General features: G+C 42.5%; 1 protein-coding gene across 6 annotated transcripts in view; it reads left to right on the top strand.

Annotated features, from left to right (window-relative positions):
• PCDH15 (protocadherin related 15) overlaps window positions 1-12,403 on the top strand; it is a 2,123,136-nt gene that overhangs the window by 1,867,455 nt on the left and 243,278 nt on the right. For all 6 annotated transcript variants that reach the window (XM_033941002.1, XM_033941006.1, XM_033941004.1 and 3 more), the window contains one exon: window positions 6,536-6,648. In XM_033941002.1, coding sequence (XP_033796893.1) covers window positions 6,536-6,648 — 113 coding nt within the window. The remainder of the gene's footprint in view (window positions 1-6,535; window positions 6,649-12,403) is intronic.

The raw sequence follows: 12,403 nt of genomic DNA on the forward strand, positions 1-12,403 counted from the left end.
TCCCACAAGGCGGTAAAAGGTTTTGTCCCCATTCCCGCGGGGCGGTGAAAGGTCTTGTCCCCATTCCTGTGGTAAACCAGTTGCAAATGTCTCCATTCCTGCTGATTTACTGCGGTGACCTACGGTTTACCGTGGTAAACGGTCCTCGTTTCATTCTCTAATATCCACCATAAAATCTGTTCAGCAACATCCTCATGTTCCAAGTTAGTGGAGTTCCTATGATGCCCTCCTCAGACCATCCTTCACCAAATCACCACATATGGGACACAGACCATGCAAGTCTGTTCAGTACTGGCCTTAGTTCTTTAATTTACATCCTTTGTTTTCTAATTAGAGATCCTCTGTTTATCCCACACTTTTTTTTAAATTATATCACTGTTTTCCTCTCTACCACTTCCCTTGGGAGGGCATTCTAGGCATCTACTACCCTCTCCACATTTCTCCTGAATCTTCCTCCCTGCAACCTCAAATTATGTCCTCTAGTTTTACCATTTTCTCTTCTCTGGAAAATTGGTTTATTGATCAGGCCATTAAAAGCTAATTAAATAATAATAATTTTGAGTTCCACACAGAATTTGGCAAGGCACCTACCTGAAAATTGGGTGTGATTAAGAAGGAGACTAGACATGGTATGACTTAGGTGTAAGCAGGCTTCTGTGTCCGTAAACCAGGTCAGGAGAACCCTGGCCCAATATACCAGTACCAAGCATTATGATGCTTACCAGTGCCTAAGCCAACTTAAGTGCCACTAGTTGCAATTCTGTAGACGCCGCCTAACAGTTGATTGACAACTGCACTGAACGGTGTCTAGGAATTAGGCGCTGCTAGGTGCCGTTTATAGAATTAGACTCTCTGACCAAAATAAACAGACAGATGCTGAAATGTTATCAACTGGTTAACAAACTGGTTAACACAATAATAATGGGTGATTTCAATTAATCCGATATTGACCGGGAAAATGTAACATCAATATATGCTAGGGAGGTAAAATTCCTTGACGGAATCAGGGACTACTGTATGGAGCAGCTGATTCAGGAACCTACAAGAGGTGAAGCATTTCTAGACCTAGCTCTTAGTAAAGTGTATGGATTAGAACAATAGGTAATGGTTCTGGGACTATTTTATAACAGTAATCATAACATGATCAGATTTGATAAAATCTTGGGAGTAATGTGATGTGGCCCCCACCTCTAAGAGAATTACCTGCTGCCTCTAAATCTCTGTAGTCATTGAAAAAGAAGTGTAATACTAAATAACCAAATAATGGACTTAAACCTCAAAATTTCAAATTGAAAAACAGCAAACAGGTTTCTTAAACCAACTTACATGTCCATGTTATTTAAAGAGAGAAAAAGATCTCAGATGCCTGCACTGATTAATGTCAATAATGACAGTCAGTTTATTAGGAGGTCAAGCTCTCTCATCGATCAAAAACCTCTCCAAGTGAAAATTCTTAGTGATATTATGCAAAATATTAACTCATAAGTGATTCACAAACAAAATCTTTTAAAGTGCAATTAAACACCAACACTTATCTTTAAATGGCCGGCAGCTAGTAGCCCATAGCCCGAAGGGGCCCGTTTCACCAAATTTATTTGGCTTCTTGAAAGGTCTTTAAATCCTACAAACCAAAAAACAATGCTTTTAAAATCTTGTAACTCATGGATATCAAAATGCAAGTTATTCTAACACTTAGCCAAAGGAGTACTTACTGTGAGCAGCTTTTCTGCTAACGCTATTCAATTCAAAGATGGTGCTGAGTCATCGCCCAACCCGGCCCATGTGCCTAAGGCTCCGACCATAGGAGGGGCCTAAGGCTACTGGGCTGATTCCGGTTGGCCCAGGCACCTCAGGCCCCACCTGTGGGCGGGGTTTGAGCCGCCTGGGCCAATCAGGCACTAAGGCCCACCATTCAAGGGATGGTGGGCCAGCTGGAGGAACGGGCTTGGGACCATGGGTCGGCGGGTGTTGGGCCGATCAGGGGGCTTCAGGTAGTTGATCATGGGAGGGGGGTGCATTGAGGGCAGGAGGACCTGGGATCCCTCCTGCCTGTATCTTAGTGGGGGTGGGGGGTGAGGGGGTCGCCTGGGCAGGAGGGGTTGGGCTTCTTCCTGCCTGGATCATTTTCATCCAAGGTGTGAGTCGCCGTGCCAGGAGGGCTTAGGCTCCCTCCTGGTCCAATCTTGTTGGGGGAGGGGGTGATGCATTGCAGCAGGAGAGATTGGCTATCTCTCCTGCTGCGATAACAATCTCAAGTGCCGCGGTTGATGGCACTTCGGGATCGTTAATGCGGCAGGAGGGATTGGCTATCTTCCCTGCCACAATGCGATCACCCCTCTACCCGAACTGCCACAAACTGCGGCAGGAGAGATTGGGCATCTCTCCTGCCGCGGGTTGCGGCAGTTCGAGTAGAGGGGTGATTGGCTTCGCGGCAGGGGAGCTGAGCCATCTCTCCTGCCACAATGGTTGTTGTGGGAGGGTGCATAGGTTGCCGGGCCGCTGAGCTAATCGTGGCAGCCACCATCAGCTCATCGGGCCTTTTTTCTGCACTTATACCTGTTTTGACTTAATCTAAGTCAAAATGTTTAAGTGCCGACTAGGCAACCTGTCAAAATATTTGGTTATACCTGCTGTACGCCTAAGTCTAGGTCAGCCCACCTCTCGCCCTTCCCCTCCTCTAAAAATGTCTCTTTTCACTCTATGCCTTTAGAGTCAGGGGAAAAGCCTAAGCTGGTTTTAGATACGTCTACTTTGGTTATGGGTACTTGGACGATCAGGCTTTTTGATCATCCAAGTACCCATTTAGGCCACTTTTTAGATGTTTTTTTAAAAATTATTTTTATGAGCCCCTTAGGTTTTACAGTCTTTAATTTGAAAATCCAGCAGGCCTCCCATTGTAGTAAATTTTTGGGCGATCACTACCATGGCAATGCTGTATATCTTTATCAATGCAGAAACATTTCAATTCATCAAAAGTGTGATTTAATTCTAAGCAATGCTCCGCCAGTGGAGCATTTAATTTTTTCCTTTTGAGATTCAATTTATGTTCAAGCATTCTTGTTTTAAATGGTCAAGTGGACATACCTACATATCATTTTGGACAGGGACAGGCAATGATATACACAATGTGATCTGATTTACAATCCAAGAAATGACGGATTTTATATGTCCTCTCATCAGCCGGATTGGTAAAATATTTCATCTGCAAGGTAACGTTGCAGATACTACATGACCTGCATTTATGATGACCCAAAGGTAACACGCTGGTATTCTTGTTTGATTTAGATCTAAACATTGCTGGATTTAGCATGTCTTTTAAATTCCTTTCTCTTGAAAAGGCTATATGTAAAGAAGATTCATTAAAGAAAGGATTAACTTGCAACTGAGATCTTTTCTTTAATTAACTTGGACATGTAAGTTAGTTTAAGAAACCTATTTGCTGTTTTTCAATCCAGAAAAAGAGGGACAGATTGAGACATCTGAGTTTTTCTTCCATTTGGAGAAGAGGTAGATTTTTATTGCTTTCCTAAACTCAAAAGTCCTTCAAAGGATTTGATGTGTGGAAGATCTGCGTCTGGTATTTTCTAGTCAGAGGCTCTGACCAGAGGGTGGACATGTTTCCTCCTGGGAGTGGAGGGGTCTGTTTGAGATGTACAGTGGGAGTTTGGCTGATATGTAACAGGGCGCCAAGTTGTGAAAGGACTTAAATGTAAGCACTAAGCCTTTGAAGACACAGCATTTGGCTATGGGTAGCTAGTGGGCTGACATTAGTGCTTGGGATACAGGATCACAGGCACAAAGGTTCTTTAGAAGTTTAATTGCTGTGTTTTGGACATGGCTTTTAAAATGGTAAAAAATTGTAAAATTAAAATGCCTACCGGCGCCTGAATAAAAGGCACCGGAATCATGCTTAACACTACTATGGGCATGGCTAATGCCAGAAGTGGTATTAGATGCTATAAAACACCTACGTAGGCACGATTCACAACAAAGATAGGCACTGGAAATGTAGGCCTGGGAAACCCTTACCTATATTTCTGGCACCTATCTTTCACTCTGAGAATAGTTAAGCTCTGGAACGCATTGCCAGAGGTTGTGGTAAGAGTGGATAGCACTAGGAGGCATGCAATGAATTCATCAAGGGGTGCTGACCAATTAAGAATTAGCGTGTGCTAAATGCTAGATACTCATGACTCGTATAATGGGCATCTTACCATTTGGCCCGTGCTAATTGTCAGAGCATGCTAAAATGGTTAGCACATGCGACAGTAAATTGGTTAGTGACCCTTGAATTCCCACTAAGTAACAGATTTAAAACAAATCAGAGAAAATATTTATTTACTCAACCTGTAATTAAACTCTGGAATTCATAGCCAGAGAAAGTGGTGAAAGCTGTAAGCTTAGCAGGGTTTATGAAAATGTTTGGATAATTTCCTAAAAGAAAAGTCCATAAGCCATTATTAAGATGGACTTGTGGAAATGCACTGCTTATTCCTAGATTAAACAGCAGGTGATTACAAAAACTGTAACATGGCTTGACAAAATGGGGCAAAAAAAAAATCCCCATTTGATATTGGTACGTAATCTTATCTGCTCAGTGACCTTAAAAGAAAGATCAATTGTTGTCAAGTTTCAGCAACATCTTGTTACAATCATCTTCGTTAAATTTAGCAAAACACTATATTGACTGAAATCTATGCCCTTTACTGAAACAATGAACTACAAAAAATGCTTTAACTGATCTCTATCTTAAACTGCTCCTATGAGGGGGTGCTGAAAAGTTCTCTGACCAACTAACCAACTTCCAAAATTCGGAGTGTGTTATTTTGCCACTGTAACTGAAAAGAGTGTTATCTTATTTTGTTAAGGGCCAATTTACAGAAACAAAATTCTATTGTTAGACATTGTTTTAGCTCATTGATTGAACCATATCCATGTGTAGGGGCATAATCAAAAGGGACGTCTAAATCCGTATACATCCATCTCGCAAGTTGTCCAAAGTTAAAAAGAGCCTAAGACACATTTTCGAAAGATACATCCAACTATTTTTTACTTTTGAAAATCGTCTTATTATACGTCCTGCCAATCTGATAGTCCAAGCTGCTAAATCATCCATCTTTATACCACATTTCCGTCCACCTATCCGTCCAAGTCCAAAACACCTAGAACAAGCCCTGTTGGACGTGGGAGGGGTCTGCAAAGTGATGGACTGCACAACCAGACATGTCACCTAAATAGTGGGGTACCTTACAGGACACTGCTGTGAACTTCACAAATAGGGTGCCATGTCTTCTCCTCCCTACAGCTCCCTTATAGGTGACGAGAGCCCCCCAACCACCTCCAGAATCCCCTAGACCCACTTATCTACCACCCCTATAGCCCTTATGGCTGCAGGAGCCACTTATATGCCAGTAAAAAAGGGTTTTGGGGGTGTATAGGGAAGTGCACATGTTTAAGTATCAATACAGTGATTACAGGGGCTTATGGGCATAGGTCCTCCTCTCTATGGGTCCATAACCCACCCCCAAGATGACTTAAGCTGCCTCTGGGCTGGACGACTAGGCTTTCCTATGCCAGGCGGCCAGTTGATTATGGTCTGGAGGCTGAAATTTAAAGTTGTGAATAAAATTTTTATGGGGGTTGGGGGTTGGCGATCACTGGGGTAGTGTGTGGGGGTCTGTTTTATGTGTTTGCAGTGCTTATCTGGTGACTTTAGGTGTTTTTTTGTGACTTAGACCATGTTTTACATGTTCCGTCTAGGCTCTGTTGTTAAACCTTCGGTTATACATGCTGTACGACTAAGTCTAAGCCGGCCCACATCCCGCCCAACTCCCGCCCTCGACACACCTCCCGAAACGTCCTGTTTAGCTTTGGACGTTGAGCGGCACTATGAAGGCCTAGGTCATTTAGAAATATGTCCAAAGCCCAGTTTTATTATCGGCGCTTGGACGTTTGTGAGAAATGTTCGTCCAAGTGCCGACTTAGGCCGGTTTTTGGACTTTTTTTCTTTCGATTATGAGCCCCATATTCTCTTCTTAGTTGGGCTGAGAACTTTTCAGCACTCCCTCTTATACCAAATCATCCATGTCCTGATAGCCCTAATAGTTTTGCCAATGTAATGCCTATTACATGAACATCTCAATATACATGGTATCTGGAAAAAATAGAACTCCTTATATAGACTCAAAATATTTTGCAATTGTTTAAACAATTACTATGATCTTTGGAAATGCATTAGTATAATGTTTTGTTTTCTTAATTCAAAAATTGTGTTCAAATTTGTGGCCTAGATAATGTTTCTAAATAAGAAGATTTGCATGATATTAAAAATATTGAATGAAATAAATTCTGATGTGGTCTTTTCTGATATAAAAATCATTCTGTGTGTCAGTAATATGTCAGCCAAAGGTTTGTACAGTGGTCCTGCATGGCATGATTTAGCTGATTGTTCCATCCTAATTGGAATTTTCTTTGGAGAAACTGTTTCATTAATCTTTCTTCCCAGGTTAATTTAGTGACCTTTGTTTATTTTTAGTTGTTGGTTATTGCTTATGATGATGGTGATCCTGTGAAATTTAATACCTCTACTGTAATAATAACAGTGTTGCAACCATCAATAATTCCACGGTTTACTCAGGATGAATACAGGTATAGTGCCTTTTTATTTAATCATTTAGATGCTTTTTTTTTTTTTTTTTTACTATGGGCTCCTTTTATCAAGGTGCGCTACGGGGGTTAGCGCGTCAGACATTTCATCATGTGATAACCCCCGCGGCACACCAAAAAACTAACACCTCATCAATGGAGGCGTTAGCGACTAGCGCGGCAGGCTATTGAACGTGCGGTATTCCGCGCGTTAACCACCTACCACAGCTTGATAAAAGGAGCCTTATCTATACATCATATAGACAATTTCTGTTTTAAAAAATTTTAACTGACCTTTTGATATATGTGCAATGTCATAATGCTGAATATAAAACAGTCACTAGTAGCACTAAATAATTCAGATCTGTTTAAAAAAATAATTTAATACCCACAGTGGTCTGCAATTCAATCATTTCATTCTCAGACTTTCTTTATTGAATGATATGGCATAAACAATTAGATCAGCTGGTTATTTAGAGAAATAGAGGCCGGGACCTGGCATGTAACAGAGCTGAAGGCTACAATATGGCTAACACACACTCCTCATTCTTCTCCAAATCCCCAATGCATAAACATGACTTGAATCCATTTCCTGATGTGAATACAGTATTTCTCTAAGAAGGTCTTCCTAGTCTTCTAGATCAGTCTACTTTATGTCTTTAATTGTATAACCTAGGTTATGTTATAGAATACAGTAAAACCTTGGTTTGCAAGCGTTTTGCAAGACAAGCAAAACATTTTATTAAATGTTAACTTGCTATACAAGCAATGTCTTGCAATACATGTACATATAGTATACACACATTACAACTGTGCTGATGGTTCTCTTTCTGACACTGCAGGAGTGTAGTGACTGTTCTAAACAAGCAAAGTCTTGCAGTATGAGTACATACAGTATACACGCGTCACATCATCACAACTGAGCTGATGGTTCTTCTCTCTCTGATGCTGCAGGAGTGTAGTGACTGTTCTAAATAAGTGAGGTCTTGCAAAATACAAGTACATATAGTATTTTGTATTAAAGTTTTGGGGTTGTGGAATGAATCATCTGAGTTTCCATTATTTCTTATGGGGAAATTCGCTTTGATATTGTGACCAGTCAGACGCTAGGTCTGCCAAGGTCCCAGTTAAGACAGAGGGAGAAGTAAAGAAGAAAACCAGGAAGGGAAATTACAAGGTCTGTCCTGATCCTGAGGATGGTAATTTCCCAGTTGAACCCCAGGGGGGCCCAAAATCTCTGAAAAGTCACTAGGCTGTCAACATCCAGGTCGCCACCAGGGGAGCCCAAGAGCGGTGCTGTTGCCTGCTGACTCAGCTAGATCAGGGCGTCGCCCTGCTCTAGAAAAGCCAACACCTTGGGAGAAGCAGGCAGGCAAGCTAGGGAGAAAGATCAGGTTCCTCTCCCAGGATGACCCCCCTGGTTCAGGCAGTGGTGATACCAGTACACCTATGGAGGTAATTGAGGCTGGAGACACCTTGGATCTGCAGGACATTGAGGAAGAAACTCCGATGGATTTTCATGGGAGCTTGCCTGAGGAGTTCTTTCAGGATCCTGAACCTATGCAGGTTGGACTTACTGCCAGGTGCTGATGATCTATTTTTCTGCACTGGGAGTTTTGTTGGGACTTACTGGTTTGGGAACTCAGTATTGTGGGGTTTACCGTATTTTCACTCATATACCGCGCACCCGTGTAAAACGCGCACACGGGTATAGCGCGCGGGAAACTGTAATTTATGTAAAGAAATTTTTATATACCGCGCACACCCATATACCGCGCATGCCGCCCCGACTCTCCCGTAGCCACCCGACTCTCCTTTCGCCCACCCCGACTTTCCTCTGGCCCGCCCCGACTCTCCTCTCCCCCTTGAAGTCCTGTCCCCACCCTGAAAGCCTGATGCCCCCCCCCGACGTCCGATTCACCCCCCTGCAGGACCACTCGCACCCCTACCCCGAAGGACCACTCCACCCCCACAACCTCCCCACCCCCCCACCCCCATCATGGAGAAGCTCCTACCGTTCTCCTGCTGCTTCCTCTTCCGGCGGTCCCAGCCCTTCTGTGAGCCCTTCGTCTGCGCTGCTTCCTCTTCCGGCGGTCCCACCCTTTCTCTGACGTCAAAGAAAGGGCGGGACTGCCGGAAGAGGAAGCAGCGCAGACGCTGGGCTCACAGAAGGGCCGGGACCATCGGAAGAGGAAGCATTTCAGAGCAGGGCTCACAGAAGGCCCGGGACCGCCGGCAGAGGAAGCAGCAGGAGAACGGTAGGAGCTTCTCCATGATGGGGGGGTGGGGAGGCTGTGGGAGTGCGAGTGGTCCTTCGGGGTGGGGGTGCGAGCAGTCCTGCGGGGGAGGGGTGAATCGGACATCGGGGGGGAGGGTGCGAGCTGTCCTGCGGGGTGAATCGGACGTCGGGGGGGAACTATGTAAAAAAAACATTGTAAAACGCGCTCACACGTATAACGCGCAAGGTTATGCACGGTTTGTAAAAATCGTGTATAACGCGCGTGTTATATGCGTGAAAATATGGTAGTTGTTGAAGCTAAGAGTGCTCATTTGGGTGAGGTTTGCTAACACCCTGGGCGGGTATTTTGAATAGCTGATTGAAAAGTTAATTGTAAGGCAAACCTGGGACACTCTTGTTTTACCCAGCAGGGCTTCTTACTCTGCTGGAGGCTTCTATTGAATATCTGCAAGCAGTGCATAGAGCAGTGCAGAGGACTTTAGTTGTGGTTGCCTGTTTGGGAGCAGGTGAAGAGCACTTTCTGGCCATTAGCTCTAAGGTGAGCCAGTGCTCAAGAACATTGTTTTTTCCTCTGGTGAAAAGAAGGAAAAACTTGAACTTTTATTTTGCTCATTTTGTAATGTGGTTTTTGGTTTTGCTTCTGTGGGACAAAAATGATTATATATTTTTGTTATGCCATTTTGAACTTTATTTTTGATGAGAGTAAAAGTCACCTTATTATATAACTTTGGAGTTGTGTTTTACTGTGTTCCTCACATCACTCCAATCCTGCAGGGTGACTCCAGTTGGGGTCACATGTCGGTGTAATTCTAATGTTCAACCACTAGTAGTGCTGTGGAGTCCCGATCCCGGGCAGCAGAGTGGTGGCAATACACAAGTGATTTGGATTACAAGCATGCTTCTGGAATGAATTATGCTAGCAAATCAAGGTTTTACTGTATATGCATAACTGGTTATCAATGTGCTAAACATTTAGGCAAGCACACTCTAGCTATAAACTGATATAAGTGTGCATGCCTAGATATGGCAAGAATGTGTGTAACTTGCAGTACACATGTAAGTGGGATCCCTGGCTATGTCCTATTTATGATCTGGCTCTATGTATATCTCCCTTGCAAATACATTAACAGATATTTGCAGAATAGCAAATAAGTGCCATACTAGAATTATTGGGTGTAATGTACATGCCAGTATTCTAAACTTTGATGTGTATTAATGTGCTCTTTATATGAGTGCCTAGGTTGCAGAATTGCCCTTCATAGATATAAGTTTCTTGCATTTTGTATCTAAAGTACAAATGCTAGATACATAAGTCATTTGAAAGCATAATTTAATTGTATAACTTATACAATTGGGACTAGACTCAGCACATGGCAAATGAATTTAGGCACTTAGGAAAGATCCCAGATGGGTCTCAACGACAAAGACAGCAATCCAGATAAAGGAGTCGTGAAGCAAAAGATGTCAATCACTCAGTTGTGGGCTTATCCAAAATGTACTTCATTGGTAGATAGCACAATATGAACAAGTGGACTCCAATATGACAGCGTTTCAACAATCCTGCCTTTGTCAAGAGTCTCTGTTTGAAGTCCGTGTAGTACTTATGCCAAAGAATAAGTGGTATAAGTCAGGCCATAAACACAATGAGAATTCTCTAGTGACTGAATTTAAGCACCAGAAAAAAAATCAGCACGGAGCACTATTCTACACCAGAGTCTTATACAGGAGTATCAATATCTCCTTTTTCCTACTGGCCATACCTCTCCCTATGCAACCTAGCATCCTTCTAGCTATCACCATTGCCTTTTCAACCTGTTTGGCCACCTTAAGATCATTACATACTCTCACACTCCAGCCCCACTCCTCTTTCATACATAAAAGTTCTTCATCCCCTGAACTGTACCATTTCCTCGGGTTTTTGCAGCGCAAATGCATGACCTTGCATTTCTTAGCATTAAATCTTAGCTTCCAAATTTCAGACCATTCTTCAAGCTTCACTAAGGGGCTCCTTCTACTAAGTTCCGGTAGCGTTTTTAGCGCGTGCTGCAGATTAGCGTGTGCTAACCCCCACGCTACGCAGAGAACGTAACGCCAGCTCAATGGAGGCGTTAGCATCTAGCGTGCACTAAAACTGCTAGCGCAGCTTAATAAAAGGAGCCCTAGGTCTTTCCTCATGTTATTCACACCATCCAGGGTGTCTACTCTATTGCAGATTTTGGTATCACCCGCAAAGAGGCAAATCTTAGCTGACAACCCTAAGGCATCCTTAGGCTTGTGAGGGCGCCTCCACTTAGGCATCACTAGGCATCCTAGTGTTGATAGAAAAGTAGATGTATATAATGTAGAATAATCTGGCTATTTTCAATAAGATATTGGAAGCATCCATGTTTCTGCTGTATGTACCAGCAAATACACGTGCATCCTGATATGCATTTTACAGAAAGTTCTGTATTCAGCAGAGCCTTTTGTCAAATATCATTATTACATTTAATTTTACTGTACAGTATGTTAATAATGAGCTGCAAAGAATGCAAATGCATGCAAAGAAGCTCATTGTTATGCAAAATGAACAAGGCACCTTGCATTAAACTTCTTTCCAAACTGTGTTTTGTATTGAAAGTTAGTAACACCTAAAACATACTTAGAAACATCTCCCGGTAGTATAAATGACTAATGAAAGATCCATTGCCCCCAGAGAACAAGTTATTAACAGATCTAGCTCACAAACATTATTAATTTGTTGATTGGAAATGTTATTCCCCTAGGGCTTGTGGATTTAAGTCTGCATTCCCTACCTGGTAGCTTTAATTGTGCTGAAGTCGGTATGTATGGTTTGGTTAATGAGCAGTGCAAAATTTGTACTGCTTGATTATTGTTCTGTTCTGGTTGCCTGTTAATATCCACTCCTACTCCAACTGGGATAATTTTCTTTCATCTTTTATAGTGTCATGTGCAATTTTTCCTTTGTTAGTCACGCTTATTTCTATCTAGTTCTTTTTATTCTATGTTATCTGTCTATATTTATTTAACCATTTAATTAGTTTTCTATTCCATTCTCTCCAAAGAGCTCAGAACAGGTTACAGGTTAACATACAAAATATGCATAACATACAGTCAGATGGGTAACAATTTGACATATTTTTTAAACATTGTGTTCATCCTAACTTTACTTAAACAGAGGATCTAGTGCCATGTGGGGCCCTTAAAAACCATAGATGTCCAAAAAGCATTCTAAATCAGCACTTGCATGTCCTAATCGCCAGGACATCCAAGTGACAATAATCAAAACCAACTTTCTGTACATCTAGTGAGGTGTTCCAGCCACTGTATATTCAGAGCACAAGATGAGCATGGTGGAGGCATATTATGAGTGGGCTTCGGGCGTTCTCAAGGGTGGGTTAGACATGGACATCTTGCAGCAATAATCTAACATTTTTCAATACATCCTGGATGGAATTTAGAAGGGTCTAAGTGGCACAAAGGTGCCCAAACTGACCAGATGACTATTGCATGCATCAA

This window comes from Geotrypetes seraphini, chromosome 4 (assembly GCF_902459505.1).
Source record: "Geotrypetes seraphini chromosome 4, aGeoSer1.1, whole genome shotgun sequence".
Taxonomy (NCBI): Eukaryota; Metazoa; Chordata; class Amphibia; order Gymnophiona; family Dermophiidae; genus Geotrypetes; species Geotrypetes seraphini.